General features: G+C 43.2%; 1 protein-coding gene across 2 annotated transcripts in view; it reads right to left on the bottom strand.

Moving 5' to 3' along the window:
- ppm1f (protein phosphatase, Mg2+/Mn2+ dependent, 1F) overlaps positions 1-20,395 on the bottom strand; it is a 73,300-nt gene extending 52,905 nt beyond the window's left edge. The window contains exons 1-2 of one of the 2 annotated variants that reach the window (XM_060907421.1): positions 20,314-20,395; positions 9,852-10,114 (exon numbers count right to left, since the gene is read on the bottom strand). In XM_060907421.1, coding sequence (XP_060763404.1) covers positions 9,852-10,027 — 176 coding nt within the window. In that variant the 5' untranslated portion in view covers positions 10,028-10,114; positions 20,314-20,395. Of the gene's footprint in view, positions 1-9,851; positions 11,588-20,313 lie in introns of those variants that run through there. The other variant, XM_060907422.1, reaches the window with a different exon arrangement.
- Positions 20,396-25,033: the final 4,638 nt, after the last annotated feature.

Raw genomic sequence — 25,033 nt, 5'->3', positions numbered from 1 at the left:
ACCACTACACCACTGTGCCGCCCTTTTTATCATATTATAATATTTAAATTTTATATTTAATGCATATATATTTGTGTAAATATTCACGTAATTCAGTCTTTCGACTGCAAAGTGTTTTATAAATAAACGGTCTATCTGATCTGATCTGATAAAAGCAGGTATACTTATGATAGTCATTATGCTTTATGATTTATCATTTTTCAAAAAAAACTTTAGCTAACAATAAACAACTAGATAGAACTCGACGCCAGTGGCGTCGATGGGGATGCCTCCGCCCGGTAGACTACACGCCTTAAGTTGTGATTTGGCGATGGACATTTGACCTCACAGTAATCTTGACCTGGTGAAATTACTTGTATTAGCCTTGGAGCTATTGTGTTCACAAGGTTTTCGGACAGACATTTGACCTCACAGTGACCTTGACCTTAGACCTTTTGATCTCAAAATCTAATCAGTTCATGTTTATCCCAAAGCGCACAAATGGTGAAAGTTTGGTGAAATTCCTTTCATCAGCCTTTGAGATATCGCGTTCACAAGGTTTCGGGACGGACGGACGCATGCACGGACAGACGGACAACCCGAAAACATAATGCCTCCTGCACCTTACGGTGGCGGAGGCATAAAAATGATCCAAAGCCCCATGATGGTGTGTATGTGTCGTTATAACCTGTTACCTGATCTACAGTTTTAAGACTCAGACTCGACCACATTCAAAGCTTCTGAAGGAAATAAAGTTAAATCCTGATTAATCCAGTAAAACATGAAGTATAAATGAATTTAAAGGAAACGAGTTGGACATGATAAGGGAGGACAGAATTACGCTGTGAATGAAAAAACAAACCGCAAGTGAGTTCGGCACGGTTGTAAAATTCCCGGGAAATATTTACGACATTTGTGATGGTTAATATGAACCATAAAAAAGAAAAATACAATTAATGTCCGAATGAAATGAAAATTCACCACAGATATTTATTTTACTGACATATTCGGTCATTTCTCCGATTTTGATGAAGACTAATAAATCTATAATTAGATATTATGACGTGGTTATTTTTACACATGCACCTGCTGTACTCGGTTTCCCCAGAATTTCGTAAACAATAACACGGCTGGAACACTGAGGGGATTGAACTAGTTTTGTTCGAACTTTATTGATGTAACTCAATAATTGAATAATTTTTTTAAAAATGGTGATTTTCAACAAATATTCAATTCGTCCCGTCGGACAGGCAGATTTGACTAATCCGGACCAAATATTTGGTTGTCCTGGACAGTCGGACTACTGTTCATGTCGAGCCCTGTATTCCTAATTTTAAAATTATTATTATTAATAATAATAAAATTTACCAAATAAATACATTTTGCTACAGGTTTAAGCCACAGGGCCACAGTTTACACCCCCACAGTTTTACAGTTTCAGGCCAGTGACATTCAGCACATGTGCTCACACTTTCTTTGGTTTATCTTCGCGCCTGCTATGTTAATCAACATTTCAGTCATTTTAGGCTTTGGGTTTGGGATCAGTTAAGGTCATGATATCCCTTCCTGAATGGTTACGTTCATGGCGATACATACAACCAGCACAAACAGTAGCTGTGTAACAGGTTCACATGATGTCATACTGCATGTGTTCGATGCCACTGGCCTGAAAGTGCTGCTGTAAAACCGCAGCTCTGCAGTCAGACCTCTCTCAGTGGGTTCAGGAATCTGATCCCACACACTTCCACATGGATATCAAATGTCGTAGAAGCTGTGAGCGTGTAAATAAAAAAATATTTAATGAATAAAAGTAGTGAGAAGTGTGTATATGTAGTATAATGTAACTGAGTAAAAGTTTTTTTAAAAACTGTAAATATACTCGAGTAAGAAGCATTATACATTAAAACTACTCCTATAAATACAATTTATTGGAAAAAGTTACTTAAATACATGTAATAGAGTAAACATAACACATTACTACTTACCTCGGTCAAAACTATGAGAATTATGTGGCTACATGTGGATCCCAGAGATTTACTGGTACTTATGAATGTGGATTGTGATAGCTAGTCATCATATGGCCCTTTTCCACTACCCTTTTTCAGCTCACTTCAGCCCGACACGGCTCGCGTTTCGACTACCTTAGAGCAGCACGACTCAGCTCGCTTCAGCCCTGCTTAGCACCCAAAACTCGCACGGTTTTGGAGTAGGGCTGAAGCGAGCCAAACCGAGCCGAGTGGGTCTAGGGGCGTGAGGAGACACTCCCCTGTGCACTGATTGGTGAGGAGGAGTGTCCTCACATGCCCACACACGCCCTGTGAGCACGCTGGGATCTGTAAACACCGTAAACCCGGAAAAAGAAGAATTACGAATTACGAGAATTTCTGAAGCCTTATGCGCCTCGCCTCATCTATACGCTCTTGCCAGTATCTGTTGGTGTTGTCAGCGACAACAAGCCACAGCACCAAGACCAGCAACACTAACGACTCCATGTTTATTGTTTACTATCCGGGTCGTGAGACTACCGCTTAAAAGATCACTGATGTCACTGTTTGCACCGCCTAACGACATTACGTGACGTCCACCCACTTTCGCTAACTCCACCCAATGTGTCCACCCACTTCCAGCCAGCACGGTTCAGCGCGGTTGTAGTCGAAATGCAACTCCAACAGCCCCACTCAGCTCGACTCAGCCCAACTCAGCACCGCACGGCTCAGCCCAACTCAGCCGCGTTGGTAGTGGAAAAGTGGCAATAGTTCCACACTGGTTATGTTTTGTCACTACTGAACTTTGCTGCCATCTACTGGATTTTAAGATGTATGGCATTGTTGAATGCAGACTTAGAATAGCTTTATCAATCACAGCACAAATGTACAACGAAATTTAGTTCATCATAGGAGAGCAATGCCACTGCGTATGTGTGCGCCGCCACTCTTAGGCACTTCAGCCCAAGGCCGTCCCATGTTAACCTAACTGCACGTCTTTGGACTGTGGGGGAAACCAGAGCACCCAGAGGAAACCCACGCAGACACGGGGAGAACATGCAAACTCCGCACAGAAAGGCCCCCGTTGGCTGCTGGGCTCGAACCCAGAACCTTCTTGCTGTGAGGCGACAGTGCTAACCACTACACCACCGTGCCGCCCTTCCACCAAGGCCAAAAAAGTGAAACTAAATCCGTGGTTCCGCTCCATGACTGGGATCAGCTCCAAAATTTAACGTTCTTCCTTGATCTGTGCTACACCAGTTCACGAAGTTTCATGGAAATCGGATTGGTAGGTTTTGCGCAATCTTGCTTACAGGCAGACAAACCAACCCCAAAACCATAACCTCCTTGGCAAAGGTCATGAACAAAATACTGTAACTGAAAAATTGAACACATTAGAACTGGCTGTAAAAGACTCCCAGATTCCCCCAAGGCTCCCCATTACTGAACAGGAATTTTCAAACAAATTAGACACTCTCAAATCTAAAATTTAAAAGAAGCATGTGAGCCTAATGGCATCCTAAACAAAATGATGTGTGAAGTACCCAAATTTAAAAATAATAATAATCCAATTAGTGATTCTTAAATCATTCGACGTCATTTCGAGTGGGGGTTATTTCGCAGACATCTGGACTCAAGGTCTTATAACAGAGACAAATTCGACCCTAAAAATTACTGAGGCATCTGTATGAACAGGAACCCTTTATGAGGCATCATTCGTTTGAAATTACAGACTTCTTTATGACACACAGTGTCCTGAGTAAAAGTCAAATTGGTTTCTTAACAAATCGCTACACCAGAGAGAGGATAAGTTTAAAAAAAAAAAGTGAGATAAATGAAGCAGAAAGAGAGAATAGATAGGAAACTAAATTAGTATAACATTGTAACCCAAAGTCTGCTTTACATGGGCGAGAGACATGTACAAGACAGAGAGAAACAAACTAAATTAGTATGACATTTTAACCTGAAGTTTGCTGTACGTGGGCGAGAGACATGTACAAGAAAAGAGCGAGAGAGAAAGAGAATAGATAGGAAACTAAATTAGTATGACACTGTAACCCAAAGTCTGCTTTAGATGGGTGAGAGACATGTACAAGAACAGAGAGAGAGAGAGAGAGAATAGACAGGAAACTAAATTGGTATAACATTGTAACCCAAAGTCTGCTTTAGATGGGTGAGAGACATGTACAAGAACAGAGAGAGAGAGAGACAGAGAGAGAGAATAGATAGGAAACTAAATTGGTATAACATTGTAACCCAAAGTCTGCTTTAGATGAGTGAGCGACATATACAAGAACACAGAGAGAGAGAGAGAGAGAGAGAGAGAGAGAAAATAGATAGGAAACTAAATTAGTATGACACTCAGTGCGTTTACATGCACATCCAAATCGAGCTACTGTCGGTAATCGAGCTAAGGGTCCCAGCAGGGGTGCCAGAGAAATCCAATCCTACATGCACACAAGGAAATCGAGCTATTGTGTGAGGTACATTGTGCACCCGAGCCACAGGTGGCGCTACACGCCCCATCGTGTTGGTACACTTCCGGTTGTCGTCATGAAGAAGAGCTATTCAAGAGTATAAACAAAGTTATCAGTTCCGTGTTCACAAGAAGAACGACGATGAAGACAGCAACATCGATATATATTAGTGCTGTCAAAAATGTCGCGTTATCATCGCGTTAACTTGACTCAATTTTAACGGCAATAATTTTTTTATCGCGAGATTAACGCTCTGTGACATGATGTAGGTTTTTCATAAGCTTTTGAAACTGCCAGGAACTTGGAACAGAACAGAGACTTTGCTTAGAAAAACGATAGCAGCTAGACTGTAATGCCACGCCCCGCACAGCCAGAGTCCTCTGCCCTCCCCCCAAAGAACCAGCACGGGCAGCTTGCGCTGCTGCGCCTCAGGACGAAGAGCCACGGTGCTCGGCTTAGGTTTCGTTTTCCCATCGGCGGCTCCAGCCCGACTTTGCAGTGGCTGTGACAAGACGAGTTATATGGAGCCGTAGTAACTCGTCCCCTCACTTTTAATTACCCGAGCGCACGCCTTAACGCAAAGCGTGCGCACGGGTTATAACTCGTGCGCGTGCATTAATATCTCGTGTACACGCCTTATAAGTCGTTCCCACGCTTTATGTTTTTATTCACCATGTCCCCTCTACGGCTCCGTAGTGTTATGCTCTGCAATTTAAAAAAAAAAAAAAAAAAACATTGGTACAAAGCAAGCCCATTCACTTTTTTATGCTGATAAGAGAATTACAATGGTTTTTCATGTGACAAAAACGTGCGATTAAATTGCAATTAATCGCGAGTTAACTATGACAGTCGCGACATTAATCGCGATTAAATATTTTAATCGCTTGACAGCACTAATATATATACACACACACACACACACACACATACAGTGGGGCAAAAAAGTATTTAGTCAGCCACCAATTGTGCAAGTTCTCCCACTTAAAAAGATGAGAGAGGCCTGTAATTTTCATCATAGGTACACTTCAACTATGAGAGACAGAATGGGGGGAAAGAATCCAGGAAATCACATTGTAGGATTTTTAATGAATTAATTGGTAAATTCCTCGATAAAATAAGTATTTGGTCACCTACAAACAAGCAAGATTTCTGGCTCTCACAGACCTGTAACTACTTCTTTAAGAGGCTCCTCTGTCCTCCACTCGTTACCTGTATTAATGGCACCTGTTTGAACTCGTTATCAGTATAAAAGACACCTGTCCACAACCTCAAACAGTCACACTCCAAACTCCACTATGGCCAAGACCAAAGAGCTGTCAAAGGACACCAGAAACACAATTGTAGACCTGCACCAGGCTGGGAAGACTGAATCTGCAATAGGTAAGCAGCTTGGTGTGAAGAAATCAACTGGGGGAGCAATTATTAGAAAATGGAAGACATACAAGACCACTGATAATCTCCCTCGATCTGGGGCTCCACGCAAGATCTCACCCCGTGGGGTCAAAATGATCACAAGAACGGTGAGCAAAAATCCCAGAACCACACAGGGGGACCTAGTGAATGACCTGCAGAGAGCTGGGACCAAAGTAACAAAGGCTACCATCAGTAACACACTACGCCGCCAGGGACTCAAATCCTGCAGTGCCAGACGTGTCCCCCTGCTTAAGCCAGTACATGTCCAGGCCCGTCTGAAGTTTGCTAGAGAGCATTTGGATGATCCAGAAGAGGACTGGGAGAATGTCATATGGTCAGATGAAACCAAAATAGAACTTTTTGGTAAAAACTCAACTTGTCGTGTTTGGAGGAGAAAGAATGCTGAGTTGCATCCAAAGAACACCATACCTACTGTGACGCATGGGGGTGGAAACATCATGCTTTGGGGCTGTTTTTCTGCAAAGGGACCAGGACGACTGATCCGTGTAAAGGAAAGAATGAATGGGGCCATGTATCGTGAGATTTTGAGTGAAAACCTCCTTCCATCAGCAAGGGCATTGAAGATGAAACGTGGCTGGGTCTTTCAGCATGACAATGATCCCAAACACACCGCCCGGGCAACGAAGGAGTGGCTTCGTAAGAAGCATTTCAAGGTCCTGGAGTGGCCTAGCCAGTCTCCAGATCTCAACCCCATAGAAAATCTTTGGAGGGAGTTGAAAGTCCGTGTTGCCCAGCAACAGCCCCAAAACATCACTGCTCTAGAGGAGATCTGCATGGAGGAATGGGCCAAAATACCAGCAACAGTGTGTGAAAACCTTGTGAAGACTTACAGAAAACGTTTGACCTCTGTCATTGCCAACAAAGGGTATATAACAAAGTATTGAGATGAACTTTTGTTATTGACCAAATACTTATTTTCCACCATAATTTGCAAATAAATTCTTTAAAAATCAGACAGACAATGTGATTTTCTGGATTTTTTTTCTCATTCTGTCTCTCATAGTTGAAGTGTACCTATGATGAAAATTACAGGCCTCTCTCATCTTTTTAAGTGGGAGAACTTGCACAATTGGTGACTGACTAAATACTTTTTTGCCCCACTGTGTGTGTGTGTGTGTGTGTGTGTGTGTGTGTGTGTGTGTGTGTATATATAATATATATATTCATTCAACTCCTTAAGCTGAATGAGCATGAACTCTATCTCCTCATTGCTCCAGAAGTGCACGTTTCTACTACTGTTGTCATGCCGACCAAGGCTGTTGTGTTTCCCGCTTGTGGTCTCATCACTTCCGGAAGGGGCAGTGTTGAAGTAAGTAGCTCGACTATGTAGCTCGATAGGGTTTACATGCACTAAGTAGCTCGGCTACAATCGCATAATCTAGGTTGCGTAGCTCGATTACAAGAAATCCAGTTTGGTTCGATTTCAGCTGAGCTAAGGTGTTTCCATGGCATTTAGAACTTCGATTTCAGTTGAGCAACGGCAGAAATTCGATTTTCTCTATGCGCATGTAAACGCACTGACTGTAACCCAAAGTCTGCTTTAGATGGGCAAGAGACATGTACAAGAAGAGTGTGTGTGTGTGTGTGTGTGTGTGTGTGAGTGAGAGAGAGAGAGAATAGACAGGAAACTAAATTAGTATAACATTGTAACCCAAAGTCTGCTTTAGATGGGTGAACGACATATACAAGAACAGAGAGAGACAGAGAGAGAGAGACAGAGACTAGACAGGAAACTAAATTAGTATGACATTGTAACCCAAAGTCTGCTTTAGATGGGCGAGAGACATGTACAAGAACAGAGAGAGAGAGAGAGAGAGAGAGAGAGAGAATAGATAGGAAACTAAATTAGTACAACATTGTAACCCAAAGTCTGCTTTAGATGGGCGAGAGACATGTACAAGAACAGAGAGAGAGAGAGAGAATAGATAGGAAACTAAATTAGTACAACATTGTAACCCAAAGTCTGCTTTAGATGGGCGAGAGACATGTACAAGAACAGAGAGAGAGAGGAAACCAAATTAGTATGACCCAAAGTCTGCTTTAGATGGGTGAACGACATATACAAGGACAGAGAGAGAGAGAGAGAGAGAGAGAGAAAAGACAGGAAACTAAATTAGTATGACACTGTAACCCAAAGTCTGCTTTACATGGGCAAGAGACATGTACAAGAACACAGAGAGAGAGAGAGAGAGAGAGAATAGATAGGAAACTAAATTAGTATGATATTGTAACCTAGTCTGGTTAACACCAGACCATATCACAAGTGAAATATGGTCTGGAATCCGCCTATTGAATTTCTCGTAGGGGAGGTGTGGTTTACGATTGTCAACGGCCGTTTATTGGACGTTGCGAATGTCTATCATTTGGCGTATACGTAGCCCATGGCCAATCATGGCAGTTGTACCCGGTGACGTAGTTAGAGCGACGAAGAAGACGAAGAGGCAACTCTTGATAGCATTTTCCTGCTCTGGACCAAGCTGTGCCGCAGAAATCCCGAGATCGCCTGCCTCCTTTACCTGGTCTTCCACCAAGGCAGTCAGTGGCGAGACTACCGCAACGACCGGAGTTTGGCTAAACCCCATCTGCTTAGCCACTAAGGGGGCTAGTTGGTAAATGAGACTTTTACCAAACCCTGTCGGGAGCAAGGCAAAGGCATCCGTCTTCGTGTCAACGAAAGACTGTAATGCCAAACGCTGTTTTTTTTTTTTAAAACAACTTTCGCTCTAAACTATTCAGAACAGTGTCTAAAGCTTGATCGAAAGTTTGGTTCGTATCGCTCGCCGCCATGTTAAATGTGATCCGTAAACAGTCCCAAATAAACTACAAGCTTCCGTTTGTCGAGTAGTACGCGTCACCGTCTTTCCACCCCTCCCCACTCTCTGATTGGCTCCCTAACTCAGGCGAGCCTTTAGACCATAGTTTCCATGCTGTCTTTTCAGATCGGAACGATTGTGCAAAGCAGCATGGGATTTCCCAGGCTAATTGTAACCCAAAGTCTGCTTTACATGGGCGAGAGACATGTACAAGAACAGAGAGAGAATAGATAGGAAACTAAATTAGTATAACATTGTAACCCAAAGTCTGCTTTAGATGGGCGAGAGACATGTACAAGAACAGAGAGAGAGAGAATATAGATAGGAAACTAAATTAGTATAACATTGTAACCCAAAGTCTGCTTTACATGGGCGAGAGACATGTACAAGAACAGAGAGAGAATAGATAGGAAACTAAATTAGTATAACATTGTAACCCAAAGTCGGCTTTAGATGGGCGAGAGACATGTACAAGAACAGAGAGAGAGAGGAAACTAAATTAGTATGACCCAAAGTCTGCTTTAGATGGGTGAACGACATATACAAGAACAGAGAGAGAGAGAGAGAGAGAGAATAGATGGGAAACTAAATTAGTATAACATTTAACCTGAAGTTTGCTTTAGATGGGCGAGAGACATGTACAAGAACAGAGAGAGAGAGAAAAGTCTGAACTTGTGCAACAACTTTCAGTGAAAACAAGGTGAGAGAAGGAGGATAGAGAGAGAGAAGGGTGGAGAGGAATTACAAAAATGTGTGAACACTCCTCTTCTGGTTTGAAACAGGAAGAAGGGACAGGTGTAACTACACCCACCCACCCACACAGTAAGGGAAACACTTATACCACACCACATGCCTTAGAATAAGACTCAGAAAAACATAATATTCTCCATACTGATGAACACAAACACATGCACAGACTTATAAAGACACACAGTGACAGCTGATGCTTTTCCAATTGACGGTGCAATTAAAAACAGAACACAACACACTGTCCTTTAGAAAGGAGCTAAATTAAAACAATTATATAAACATCACTCCAATTTAAAGTGAAATTTCTGTCATATACAAACATCCATTTGTTGCAAAGTGCAAGAATGGCAAACTTGTACATACATACGGATTTGAAAGTTCACGTCAACACACCCACATACCGTATAACTCACCTGGCAGACAGCAGCCGAAGCCCCAGGTCCAGGCTTTCACCCCTCACCTCCTCGAGGGTCACAGTGCGGCTGAGTGGAGCGAGAGGAAGTGGGTCATCGTGGCCCAGCGGGTTTGTAAACTCCTCCGCAAAACTTTTCAGAAAGCTCAGCGCCCCGTCCTGCTCGTTCATCCCCATCACGCTCTCCTGAGTGTGACCAAACTGACGACAAATCTGTCTCACAGTGGTGGAAACTTCTACAATCTGCCTGGTTCCTCTTCACACCTAAAAAAAAAAAAGCCACACACACACACAAACAAACAGTCTACATTCTGCACATTCTCTCACTGCCCAATAAATACCATCACCATGATCTATTGTGTTTTGTTTCAACAGGTTTAATCCTGCGAGTAAGCGTTTTGATGAGCACAATTGACCGCTGGAATGCAGACGAAGCTGAAGCGCGTGAGTCAGAGCTGCGTGATACAGACACAATGCCATATTATGAAGAGCGTGCTTACAATGATTGCAACAATTCTCTGCAAAACCTTGCAACCTAAATCCTCAAAATCCAAACAGCTAGTGTTTCAATAGCCAAAGTCACACCAAAGCTAAAATCTTATCGACACAAGAGCAACACCAACAACACACACAGTACCAGTCAAAAATTTGGACACACCTACTTATACATAGGTGTTTCTGTATTGTCTACAATGTAGAACAATACTGAAGACGTCAACACTACGAAATAACATCTGGAACATAGATGGAATTATGTGGTCAACAAACCAGTGTTTAAAAAAAAAACATTCGATATTTTAGATTCTTCAAAGTAGCCAGTTTTGATTATTTACCTTGATGATGCTTCGTACACTACTGGCGTCGTCTTAATCAGCTTCATGAGGTCGTCACCTAGAATGCTTTTCAATTAACAAGTCTGCCTCGTCAAAAGGTAATTAGTGGATGAGTTTCTTGCCTTCTTAATCCATTTGAAATCAAACAGTAAATAATTAAAAAATAAATAAATAACCCTCTTCCACAACTATAGTAATCCATACAGTATTATGTCAAGAACCGTGCAACTAATGCCGCTTTTCCACTACCAACGCGGCTGAGTTGGGCTGAGCCGTGCGGTGCTGAGTTGGGCTGAGTCGAGCTGAGTGGGGCTGTTGGAGTTGCATTTCGACTACAACCGCGCTGAACCGTGCTGGCTGGAAGTGGGTGGACACATTGGGTGGAGTTAGCGAAAGTGGGTGGACGTCACGTGATGTCGTTAGGCGGTGCAAACAGTGACATCAGTGACCTTTTAAGTGGTAGTCTCACGACCCAGATAGTAAACAATAAACATGGAGGACATGGGGTCGTTAGTGTTGCTGGTCTTGGTGTTGTGGCTTGTTGTCACCGACAACGCCAACAGATACTGGCAAGAGCGTATAGATGAGGCGAGGCGCATAAGGCTTCAGAAATTCTCGTAATTCGTAATTCTTCTTCTTCCGGGTTTACAGATCCCAGCGTGCTCGCGGGGCGTGTGTAGGCATGTGAGGACACTCCTCCTCACCAATCAGTGCACAGGGGAGTGTCTCCTCACGCCCCTAGCCCCACTCGGCTCGGTTGGGCTCACTTCGGCCCCACTCCAAAACCGTGCGAGTTTTGGGTGCTGGGCAGAGCTGAAGCGAGCTGAGTCGTGCTGCTCTGAGGTAGTCGAAACGCGAGCCGTGTCGGGCTGAAGTGAGCTGAAAAAGGGTAGTGGAAAAGGGCCATATGTAAAGAGAACCGACATCCATCATCACTTTAAGACATGAAATTACTTTTAATTAATAAAAATAAACACTGAATTAAAAGATGCATCCAAACTTTTGACTGGTACTGTATTTCTTTTGTCACGTCGTCTTTCAATAAGCTCCTTATGGGTCTCTGCCACTTGACACCATGACATTAAAATAGAAAAATATGCTTGGTTTGGAGAAGTTAGATAAGTAATAAGCAAATAATTGTTTAAAAAAAAAAAGTGTGTTTACATAATTCGATAACTGAAAAAAATATATCTGTTATGGCTATTAACGCATTAATCCACCTGCAACCTCAGGTAACCTGATAATGTGACAACCTTTGGTCTACATGAGTCAGTCCATTTTAAAGGAGAACTGAAGGCAAATTTATCATCATCAAAATTCTATTTCTCATTTTATTAAATATCGGAATGCATTTTTGATCGCCATTTTGTCACTTCTACAGCAAGTTATGAGTGTTTGAAATACGCTCTGTAATATATCAGTCCATATGTCAAAGCGATGGCCGTAAACGAGATTTGTTGAGACCTGTGCGAGACATCGTAGGACGGAAGTAAAACGTACAGCGGAAATCAAAGTCACCGACATCCGCCAACGTCGTCAAAAGACGCGCGCGCCCTCTTTCAAATGCTGATGTAATCAAGCCGGAAGTTTTCTGTGTCCGAAATCGCTCCCTAATCACTATATAGTGGGGACGCCGTTTTGTAGTGCTGTCCGAAACCTTAGTGAGGATTATGTTGGAAATGCGCTCAGTATAATAATGCCTTTATCACAAAAATACATGAATGTATTTATCATTTTGAAAACCCAGCAGCCGCCTGATCTGGCACGTTTTAATTGTGCGACAGTAAATGACGTAAATACCAGCGCGACGGACTCGTCCTTATCCTGTAGTCTTTCCAACTCTTCTCAGTTGGTTCCAAGTCGTATGGAATAATCTCCATGTCACGTACGCGAGGGAGGCGGATGTATGTGCAGAAGTATACAGTTTAATAAAGTGCAGAATATATATACAGTCAGACAATATATACACAGGCAAACAATCCAAAACGGCAGGCGAGATCAAAAACGAGAATACAGGCAAAAGGGTCGGTCGAGGCGCAAACAGTACATCAAAGGCTAAGCGAGGACAACGGGCAGAAAGGCTCGGTAATGCGTACAACATGCGTACCGTAATACTTCGCATCAGCGAAGTCCTGAAAAAGGCAAACACACAGTTCCTTAATTGAGCTCAGGTGCGCCTTGTTCACGGCGTGCGTACTGGAGTCCACTCGGCGTGCACGCAGCCCGAGGCGCGCCTTCAGGTGCACGCGCCACAGCGCGCAGGACTGACAGACAATCACTGATGAAGCTGGCAAATCTTGAAATTAATCTAAATTGGAATGATATGGCGACCTGGCTGCTGTCTAAACAGTTTTCAAAATGGTGGCGCCAACACTTCACGTTTGAAGTCTCGCACAAGTCTCGTGAAGATCATGCAGATAAGCGTGGACCATACGAACTACATTCAACGTGGCTAAAAACCGAAAAGTGTAATATAATATGCCAATACGAGTCACGATATAAGGCCCCGGTCACACCGCCCGAACTTTGCTGGAGCGTTCCTTGAACGGTAGGGAGGGGGGGCCGAATTTCGACAACGCTCATCACCGTGCACAAAATGGGAAAAAAATCGAAAACACGGGCGTTGGCTTAGTGGTGCACCGCTGAAGCCGGCGTTGCTTTAGCGGTAGCGAGCGTTGGTTTAGCGGCGTTCTGCGCATGCGGGCTTTGGCTCGGTGGGGGTATAAAGTTGGTTTAGCACCAATCATAGCAAGTCTCTCAGCATCCATGGTGATACAGTTTTACTGTAACTTTGAGCAAATTCGATATAGATGAGGTCTGAACTCAATGGCAGCTCGATTCCAAATGAGCTCCTGGTCCATTTCTCCCCATATTTATAGCCAAATTCTGGTCCCGCTCCGACACCTCTATACCAAACGCCAAACCAAAGTTCATCGCCACCATGGATAGCTGCTTCAACGCCCGACACCGTTCCAGCAACCCCGTGTCCGCTCGTAAAACGCTTACAACCGCTCCACCGAAGTTTGTGCAACGTTTAATCGCCGCCCGGGCAACGCTGGCGAAGCAGCGGTGGTCCAGCGTTCAAGATTTCTGCGTTGGCCTAGCGGACCCAAGCATCCACGAACTTGCGTCTAGTGGTGCCAAACTTTGACTGGACGTTGGTGGAGTGGGGGTGAACTTTGCCGGGGCGGAAAATTGCCCCCTCCTCACCGCTCGAAACTTTCGGAGCGGTAGGAGGGCCCCTCGAGAAACATCAGCGGTGGCCGAGCGTATATGGCGTTGCTTTAACGGGGGCCAACTTTTGTTAAACGGTGGTGAACGGTTACGAGCGGTGATGAATTTTTTTCACCGCTCCAGGAACGCTCCAGCAAAGTTCGGGCGGTGTGACCGGGGCCTAAGGTTAATAAAACCGAAAACGTAATTGAATAGCACGTTAATTAAGAAATAAAGCAAGTTTAAAAATGACTTCAGTTCCCCTTTAAATGTAATGTCATTTCTTTTATTAGTAAAAGTAGTAAGAGTTTGCAGTAAAAGTGTAGGAGTGTCACGACTCTGCTTCCAAATGTTCGTTTTCCAGCACAAAATTAAATATTACAAAAACAAAACAGTTTGTATCTGAGCAGCATATTACATAAGAGAGCACTTTTCAGATTAAAAAAAGAAAACATAATGAAGGCTTTGGCGCAAAATTAAGCAGCAAGGATCCGCTCAACAAGCTGTGTTTGTTCAAGCGTAGTGTCAGTCACTGAGGTTTAGAGGTTACTGGATCCTAATGTAATCTGGTTGCAAAATTGCACATAATACTGTCCTTCTTCAAACAACTGGAGCTTGTTTTTCTCTTTTTGAATGCATGAACATGGACGAGTGTGTTTAATTAGCACTTCAGTGAAATAAGCCACACCCCTTGTTTACTTTTATTGAGGTGGAGTGGGCGGCACGGCACGGCACGGGTGCATATGCTGGTGACACAGACAACCCATAGACGACAATATAAACAAAACCAATATCAATGGACGCTACAAATACAGACTAATATACATAAATAAATCAAATTTGCAGCAAGACTCCATGATTTAACAGCTTTCCTGCTGCATGAGGTAATTAATGCTTGCACTGTTTTCTTTCATAATCAGTAAATGCAGGGCGGCACGGTGGTGTAGTGGTTAGCGCTGTCGCCTCACAGCAAGAAGGTCCGGGTTCGAGCCCCGTGGCCGGCGAGGGCCTTTCTGTGCGGAGTTTGCATGTTCTCCCCGTGTCCGCGTGGGTTTCCTCCGGGTGCTCCGGTTTCCCCCACAGTCCAAAGACATGCAGGTTAGGTTAACTGGTGACTCTAAATTGACCGTAGGTGTGAATGTGAGTGTGAATGGTTGTCTGTGTCTATGTGTCAGCCCTGTGATGACCTGGCGACTTGTCCAGGGTGTACCCCGCCTTTCGCCCGTAGTCAGCTGGGATAGGCTCCAGCTTGCCTGCGACCCTGTAGAACAGGATAAAGCGGCTAGAGATGAGATGAGATGAGTAAATGCAAAAAACAGCGTACACAAATATACTGTGGCTTGACCCCAAATGAAAGCCAGACACAGACCTAGTTTGCTAAAGATCTGGAGCGTGACTGCAGTGCCAAAATAAATGCAAAAACAGTCTGTTTAGTTTAATTTACTTTATTTATTAGCATAGCTAATCCTAGCACTGGCAGTCTAGCCGTATAATAAATAAATAAATCATAAGTTTACAAGCAGAATATTAATAAGTACAAAATACTAATGAAATATAATTAAAGTCAGACTATATCTTCTGATTATACACATATAATTAACAATTATTGCATGAAATCAAGTCGTAGCTACGTGAGCTGACAGCGCAGCACCGAGTCGGCTATAACCCATGTACGACGAGATTGAGTGGAATAACTGTTTTATTCTATGCACATTCACTGGATTTTGAGAAATAGAGCAATGTTTATTTTTTGCAAATTCGATAAATAAAAACTTTATACAAATCTGACAAAATTATTTCCGCTTAGAATGTAAACAAACCGGTGAAATGACAGGAGCAATTTGGGAAAAATGCGATAATTCTTGGGAAAAAAAAAAAAGATACGTTCTTACCATCAGATACTTTCATTCTATATTTTGTTGCTTGCTCTTTGTAATTTTATTTTTTTTTGGGGGGGGGGGGGGGGGGGGCATCATCATCTTCTTTAGGGTTTTTTTGGTGGTTGGCGAACCAACTTAAAGGTGCATTACTGCCACCGACTGGGCTGGAGTGTGGCACAGGAGATACTAGGGGGGAGGAATTGCCTCAATGAGGCTGTCGCTCATACCGGCCAAGACGCCCATAAAATCGTAAACATGATCGGTGGCGCCACCTGGAAAACATTGTGTGCGAGTTTGATCGAAATCTGATCAATCCTGTAGCAGCAGCAGCAGCGATTTTTGTAAATCATAGACAGACAACGATGACGACGACAGATGGATCGCATAAGCTCATCCAGCCTGGCCTGTGTCCGGATGAGCCAACTAGATTATTTTAGCTCTTTGTTTCTTTTAAATACTTGATAAATTTTGGGGTTTTGTTTTCAAGTAGTTTTGATTTCGTCCTCGATTGGTTCAGCAACATGCTCCGCCATTTTGTTTTTCTCTACTCACGGTATATGAACTGACAGCCTAGTAGTAAAGCAGCCGATCAGAGCGCGCGATTGCTCATATCCAGTGAATGTGGATAGAATAATAAAAGACGTAGCCTGCTCTTCAAATCTTGAAACATGTTGTGCGTTCACAATGCACGCTAGCAACTGATTCCACACTGGAATAGTCCTAATAAAAAAATAATTATTTAGTGCTTAATTATAGCAGAGGCTCCAACTCTCTCGCCATGGGCGGGAGATCTCCTGCTTTAAGGAACATTTAGAAAATCCTCCCGACCTCCTGCTGACAACATAAAAATCTCCCGCCCGCCCTTACTACACATGATTAGTTTAAAAAAATATATAACTTGATATGTTCATGTTGACGAAAATTAATAGCTGACTTTCCGCTTTTCGTGTGTCTGACATTGTATGCATGGACTCAAGTGTGTACCCCTCGGTATATGCCGATTCCCCGGTCGGTACACCGATCGACGTAATGGGGGGATTGGAGTGAATGCCAGAGGCATGCGCGCGCAGATCAAGCGTGCATATGAATCAAGCGGAATTCAGTACGCTGCAGGTACACACTTGAGCCCATCCAATGTCTTAGCAGTTACCGATAAAGCATACAGATAGCACTATTAAATGATATGCGTGAGAGAACGAGAAAACCCGCGACACTCAACCATTTTGTTTGTTTTTTTGCGTCTGCATTTATCGCCTGCTCGTCTTTAACTTTATGTTCTCTTGAATGAGATAATGAAACGAAGTTCCGTTGGTGGAAATGGCGAAAGCCAAACTACGAAGAAAAAATATCAGAAAATCACCAAGATAAAGTTCGGCTCGCCCGTCGCGATTGGTCGCCAGGGACGAATGGCGGCCTATTTTGGACGGCAGCAAGACAACCCTATATCTGACAAGGTTAGATCACCAGACCAGACGTTAGATTCTAACAAACTTGTCTGACTTTTACTAACTTAGACTTAGAATATCATCATCGGAGGGTCTACCATTGGCAATGTCTAATAGTCATTACTGACATTGACTTTAGGCATGTGGTGAATCATTCATGCACACACACACACACATCCACACACACACAAGGTGTGCAGTTGGAACGACTGAATGGTTCAAGGTGAAGGTGAGATTTCATCAAGGATCTGTTTTGAGTCCTTTCTTGTTTGCCATAGTGATGGATAGCTTGACGGACGAAGTGAGGCAAGAGTCACCATGGAACATGATGTTTGCGGATGATATTGTGATATGTGGTGAAAGTAGAAAGGAGGTTGAGTTGGGTTTGGAGAGATGGAGGTATGCATCGGAACGAAGAGGAATGAAGGTGAGCAGGAGCAAAACAGAATCCATGTGCATCAGTGAGAATGGGGATGAGAGTGTAGTGAAGATGCAAGGAGTAGACGTAAAGAAAGTTGGTGAATTCAAGTACCTGGGGTCAACTGTGCAGGAAAATGGGGGCTGCGATAGTGAGGTGAGAAAGAGAGTGCAGGCAGGGTGGAGCAGTTGGAGAAGGATTTCGGGAGTCATTTGTGATAGGAAAGTCCCAGTAAAAGTGAAAGGTAAGATGTATAAGACAGTAGTGAGACCAGCTGTGATGTATGGATTGAAGACCGTACCCTTAACGAAGAGACAGGAGGCAAAGTTGGAGGTGGCGGAGTTGAGGATGTTAAGGTTTGCGATGGGAGGTTGGACAGGATAAGGAACGAGCACATCAGAGGGACAGCGCATGTGGAGAGCTTGGGAATTAAGCTAAGAGAGATGAGACTGAGACCCTGTTTACACGTAGCCGGGTATCTATAAAAACGGATATTTGTTTATGCGGTTGCACCCATCATTTACATGTAAACGGAGGTTTCAGTCACTGAAAACGGCTGCTTTCGAAAACTCCAGGCAAAGTGGAGATTTGTGAAAACTCCATTTTCATGCCTGCGTGTAAATAGTGGAAAACTGAGTTTTAGCATTGTGATCTGACGGTCCCTCCTCCTTGGCTTTCAGATCTCTGGTTGGCTTTCTATTTGTTTGACATGTTTTTGACAGCCTTCCCTGGCTGTTTTTGAGCATTGTGTAAACGGAATTATTTTCTAGCACGGGGAGGAGAAGATACCCGTTTTCATAAATACGCGGCTACGTGTAAACGAAGTACGAGATGGTATGGGCACATCCTGAGAAGAGATGCAGAGCATGTTGGAAGGAGAATGTTGAGGATGGAGCTGCCAGGCACACGAAAACGAGGAAGACCAAAGAGGAGATACATGGATGTGGTGAGAGAGGACATGAAAGTGGCAAGTGTGGTAGAGAAGGATGCAGAAGACAGGAAGCAATGGAGACGAAAGATCCGCTGTGGCGACCCCTAATCGGGAGCAGCCAAAAGAAGATGATTATACATATATACATACATACATATATATATATATATATATATATATATATATATATATATATATATATACACACACACACATTTTATATAGGGGCGGCACGGTGGTGTAGTGGTTAGCGCTGTCGCCTCACAGCAAGAAGGTCCGGGTTCGAGCCCCGTGGCCGGCGAGGGCCTTTCTGTGCGGAGTTTGCATGTTCTCCCCGTGTCCGCGTGGGTTTCCTCCGGGTGCTCCGGTTTCCCCCACAGTCCAAAGACATGCAGGTTAGGTTAACTGGTGACTCTAAATTGACCGTAGGTGTGAATGTGAGTGTGAATGGTTGTCTGTGTCTATGTGTCAGCCCTGTGATGACCTGGCGACTTGTCCAGGGTGTACCCCGCCTTTCGCCCGTAGACAGCTGGGATAGGCTCCAGCTTGCCTGCGACCCTGTAGAACAGGATAAAGCGGCTACAGATAACGAGATGAGATTTTATATACACTACCGTTCAAAAGTTTGGGGTCACTTTGAAATGTCCTTATTTTTGAAAGAAAAGCACTGTTCTTTTCAATGAAGATCACTTTAAACTAATCAGAAATCCACTCTATACATTGCTAATGTGGTAAATGACTATTCTAGCTGCAAATGTCTGGTTTTTGGTGCAATATCTCCATAGGTGTATAGAGGCCCATTTCCAGCAACTCTCACTCCAGTGTTCTAATGGTACAATGTGTTTGCTCATTGCCTCAGAAGGCTAATGGATGATTAGAAAACCCTTGTACAATCATGTTAGCACAGCTGAAAACAGTTGAGCTCTTTAGAGAAGCTATAAAACTGACCTTCCTTTGAGCAGATTGAGTTTCTGGAGCATCACATTTGCGGGGTCGATTAAATGCTCAAAATGGCCAGAAAAATGTCTCGACTATATTTTCTATTCATTTTACAACTTATGGTGGTAAATAAAAGTGTGACTTTTCATGGAAAACACAAAATTGTCTGGGTGACCCCAAACTTTTGAACGGTAGTGTATAAAATGTATAACTCGCCTTCACGCCTATGGTGCTCAAACTTGTGTCCCTCCGAGCTACTCGCAGAGAGGGAAAATCTCCCTCTTTGCAATTTCCCAAGTTGGAGCCTTTGTTATAGCATAGCTGTGCATGTGATTTAGGAAAGGAACAACTTGTATCAACAACCGTGTTATTTTATAATACACAACGGTCTGTAATATCGGTATCAGAGATATCAATATTATCGCGATGCTGATGGATAAACGATACATCGTGCCGTCCTGCTATATGATTTTCTGCACCTAAAGTCTATTTTTTGTGATTTTTCTCAACCGTAATACTCCAGAACAAATACCAGGTTGATGATTATCATCTTTTCCTCTTATCCGAACTGTCAAAGCGTTTGAAATGGTCTGAATTTTCACATGTTTAGATGCAGATTTACATGAAGAGCAGATACTGTAGTATAACGGGCTAGGTCCCTGCATTAACAGTGCACGCGCAGGCCTTTTAACAACATCCTGCAAACTTTCATTTCCGGTTCCACAGCGTTTCCGATGACTGTAGGGGGGAAAAAATATATATATATCACAGCTTGTTGTACATGTGCACAAACATGATACATACCTCAGAAACCCTTCAGTCCTGCTCCGACACTCCCTTTTCTCAGATAAAAAAGATTTCACTTCAGCTTACTGCCCCTCTACCGGAAGTCGGAGACCGGAAATGAGTAAAAAACACAATGTATATAATGCGGATGGACCGAGCAACAGATCATCCAGTCGTGTAAAAGTCTGAGTTGGTTGTGAGATCTGTTTGTGTTGTGTCATAAGCAGAGGCATCAACAGGAAGTCTGCCCCTAGTGGTTGCTTTGCGTCATTAATTCCTTATAATAAATAAACATTATACGGTCCCACTGTTCTTGAATCTGATTGGTCAGAAGGTGTTGATTAATTTTCTATAATAGTAGTTGTAAAAAATATATATGTCTACAGGTACTGGGTAGATAAGATAAGAAAGAAAGCACAACTTTATTCATTAGATTAGATAAAACTTTATTGATCCCTTTGGGAGGGTTCCCTCAGGGAAATTAAGATTCCAGCAGCATCATTACAGATAAATAGAGAAAAGAAATAGAGGAAAACTTCTAGATAAATTAAAATAAATTAAGTATTTACATATACAAATATAAAAAGGGGGTGGCATGGTAGTGGTTAGCGCTGTCGCCTCACAGCAAGAAGGTCCGGGTTCAAGCCCCGTGGCTGGCGAAGGCCTTTCTGTGCGGAGTTTGCATGTTCTCCCCGTGTCCGCATGGGTTTCCTCCAGATGCTCCGGTTTCCCCCACAGTCCAAAGACATGCAGGTTAGGTTAACTGGTGACTCTAAATTGACCGTAGGTGTGAATGTGAGTGTGAATGGTTGTCTGTGTCTATGTGTCAGCCCTGTGATGACCTGGCGACTTGTCCAGGGTGTACCCCGCCTTTCGCCCATAGTCAGCTGGGATAGGCTCCAGCTTGCCTGCGACCCTATAGAACAGGATAAAGTGGCTAGAGATAATGAGATGAGATGAAATATAAAAAGAATAAGATATGGGGAAGAAAGGAAGGGGGGAGGAGGAAAAATTAAAAAAAGGGGGGGCAGCAGGAGAGATATTGCACTTTATATTGCACATTGTCCGGTATTGCTTATTATTAGGCTAGGCCACTGCTCCTTCCCGTCCTCTGTCCTCCTGTTACCCCTCCTCCCCACCAGAGAGGAGTTGTACAGTCTGATGGCATGAGGGACAAAGGAGTTTTTGAGTCTGTTCGTCCTGCACTTGGGAAGGAGCATTCTGTCACTGAACAGACTCCTCTGGTTGCTGATGATGGTGTGCAGAGGGTGATTGGCATTGTCCATGATGTTCAATAATTTGTCCATAAACCTCTTCTCTGCCACCGTCACCAGAGAGTCCAGCTTCATGCCGACCACAGGGCCGGCCCGCCTGATCAGTTTGTCCAGCCTGGATGTGTCCTTCTTGGATGTGCTGCCCCCCCAGCACGCCACGGTGTAAAACAGGACACTGGCGACCACAGACTGATAGAACATCACACACTTGTGAAATTCCTCTCTGCATTTAACCCATCTGAAGCAGTGAGCACACACACATGGGGAGCAGTTAGGAGTTAGGTGCCTCGCTCAAGGGCACCTCAGCCCAACGCCGTCCCATATTAACCTAACTGCATGTCTTTGGACTGTGGGGGAAACCGGAGCACCCGGAGGAAACCCACGCAGACACAGGGAGAACATGCAAACTTCACACAGAAAGGCCCTCGCCGGCCACTGGGCTCGAACCCAGAACCTTCTTGCTGTGAGGTGACCACTTACACCACGGGATAATAAAATACAATATAAAAGATAGCCTTTTAGTATCCCACAAGGGGAAATTTACATTGTTACAGCAGCAAAATATATAAATAGATATGGTAGATACAAATCCTAAACAATTTTAAAAAATGTTATTTAACAAACATGATCATTTATATGCTGAAGGAGACATTTATTGATCATTTATGGAAGGAGACTCCAGTGTCAGAGCGTCATAACTGCGAAGTTTACCCTCACAGCAGCTTCAAAAGCATCCTGAGATGACAAGTAGGCCATCCAAGAAAGATGTACAAGCTCATTACGAGCACAATTATGACTCCGTTATTGGTTATTTCTTTCTCATTCAATTTTACATTCATCCATCATTCATCCTTCATACCGCTTGAGGGTTGCAGGTGAGCTGTAGCCAATCCCAGCTGACTTCTGGTGAGAGGTGGGATACATCCTGGACAGGTCGCAAGTCTATCATGGGACGAACACAAAGAGACAGACAACCATTCACACTCACACTTATACAGTGGTGCTTGAAAGTTTGTGAACCCTTTAGAATTTTCTATATTTCTGCATAAATATGACCTAAAACATCATCAGATTTCCACACAAGTCCTAAAAGTAGATAAAGAGAACCCAGTTAAACAAATGAGACAAAAATATTATGCTTGGTCATTTATTTATTGAGGAAAATGATCCAATATTACATATCTGTGAGTGGCAAAAGTATGTGAACCTCTAGGATTAGCAGTTCATTTGAAGGTGAAATTAGAGTCAGGTGTTTGTCATCCCATGGGATGACAATCAGGTGTGAGTGGGCACCGTTTTATTTAAAGAACAGGGATCTATCAAAGTCTGATCTTCACAACACATGTTTGTGGAAGTGTATCATGGCACGAACAAAGGAGATTTCTGAGGACCTCAGAAAAAGCATTGTTGATGCTCATCAGGCTGGAAAAGGTTACAAAACCATCTCTAAAGAGTTTGGACTCCACCAATCCACAGTCAGACAGATTGTGTACAAATGGAGGAAATTCAAGACCATTGTTACTCTCCCCAGGAGCGGTCGACCAACAAAGATCACTCCAAGAGCAAGGCGTGTAATAGTCAGCAAGGTCACAAAGGACCCCAGGGTAACTTCTAAGCAACTGAAGGCCTCTCTCACATTGGCTAATGTTAATGCTCATGTGTCCACCATCAGGAGAACACTGAACAACAATGGTGTGCATGGCAGGGTTGCAAGGAGAAAGCCACTGCTCTCCAAAAAGAACATTGCTGCTTGTCTGCAGTTTGCTAAAGATCACGTGGACAAGCCAGAAGGCTATTGGAAAAATGTTTTGTGGATGGATGAGACCAAAATAGAACTTTTTGGTTTAAATGAGAAGCATTATGTTTGGAGAAAAGAAAACACTGCATTCCAGCATAAGAACTTTATCCCTTCTGTGAAACATGGTGGTGGTAGTATCATGGTTTGAGCCTGTTTTGCTGCACCTGGCCGAGGACGGCTTGCCATCATTGATGGAACAATGAATTCTGAATTATACCAGTGAATTCTAAAGGAAACTGTCAGGACATCTGTCCATGAACTGAATCTCAAGAGAAGGTGGGTCATGCAGCAAGACAACAACCCTAAGCACACAAGTCGTTCTACCAAAGAATGGTTAAATAAGAATAAAGTTAATGTTTTGGAATGGGCAAGTCAAAGTCCTGACTTTAATCCAATCAAAATGTTGTGGAAGGACCTGAAGTGAGCAGTTCATGTGAGGAAACCCACCAACATCCCAGAGTTGAAGCTGTTCTGTACAGATGAATGGGCTAAAATTCCTCCAGACTGGTGTGCAGGATTGATTAACAGTTACCGGAAACATTTAGTTGTATTTATTGCTGCACAAGGGGGTCACACCAGATACTGAAAGCAAAGGTTCATATACTTTTGCCACTCACAGATATGTAAGATTGGATCATTTTCCTCAATAAATAAATGACCAAGTATAATATTTTTGTCTCATTGGTTTAACTGGGTTCTCTTGATCTACTTTTAGGACTTGTGTGAAAATCTGATGATGTTTTAGGTTATATTTAAGCAGAAATATAGAAAATTCTAAAGGATTCACAAACTTTCAAGCACCACTGTACCTATTAACAATTTAGTTGACCTAATCCACACGTCTTTGGACTATGGGAGAAACTGGAGCACCCAGAAGAAACCCATGCAGGCATGGTGACAACATGCAAACTCCACACAGAAAGGCCCCAGTCCACTGGTAGGTTCAAACCCAGAACGTTCTTGCTGTAAGGCAACATAACCACTAGACCACTGTGTTCATTTCAGATGGCCAAATTATCACTTTAATACCAAGTAAACAAAAAGCAAGCACTTCCAACTCATCCCGAACTTTCTGATATACTGTAGATCATTCTTAAACACAATGCAAAGCCTTAGGGCCCGGTCCCACAACACCAATAACTAGAACTACAACTATACCTATGCCTGAATTTAGTTCCAGTCTGGAGTGGAGTGGTCCTGCCACTCAGGTAAGTAAACATATGTGGTTTAAGGTTAAACAATTACCCGATTGGTCAGATGTTTTATCGGATCAGGTCCAGGCCTGGAAAAATCGCTCCAGAAGCAATCTGACTGATATGGATAAACCCAGGCCTGGGCTATAGGTATCGTTATCGGTCTGGTGTGACCATTAACCACGTAAACTGCAGGGGACCGATTTATTTGTAGTTACTGGTATTGTGGGACCGGGCCTTTACCCTGATAAAATCACTGTAACACATCCTTGAGGGGGTGATTGCTTTTATAATTATGGTGACAACATGCTTATGATAAAATCTAGTGTTGAATAATAATATTTTATTCTTTATATCGTATTTGGACAAACTAGGATATTCTCTGGACTGTACAATGGCTGTGGCGTAACTGTTTTATTGGTTTAAAACCCAACACATTAATACGCAATTTAGTTAGTTATTGTGATGTGGTC

This window comes from Neoarius graeffei, chromosome 24 (genome assembly GCF_027579695.1).
Source record: "Neoarius graeffei isolate fNeoGra1 chromosome 24, fNeoGra1.pri, whole genome shotgun sequence".
Classification (NCBI taxonomy): Eukaryota; Metazoa; Chordata; class Actinopteri; order Siluriformes; family Ariidae; genus Neoarius; species Neoarius graeffei.
Note: the sequence above shows the minus strand (reverse complement) of the source record. Positions and strands in the feature narration are given on the sequence as shown.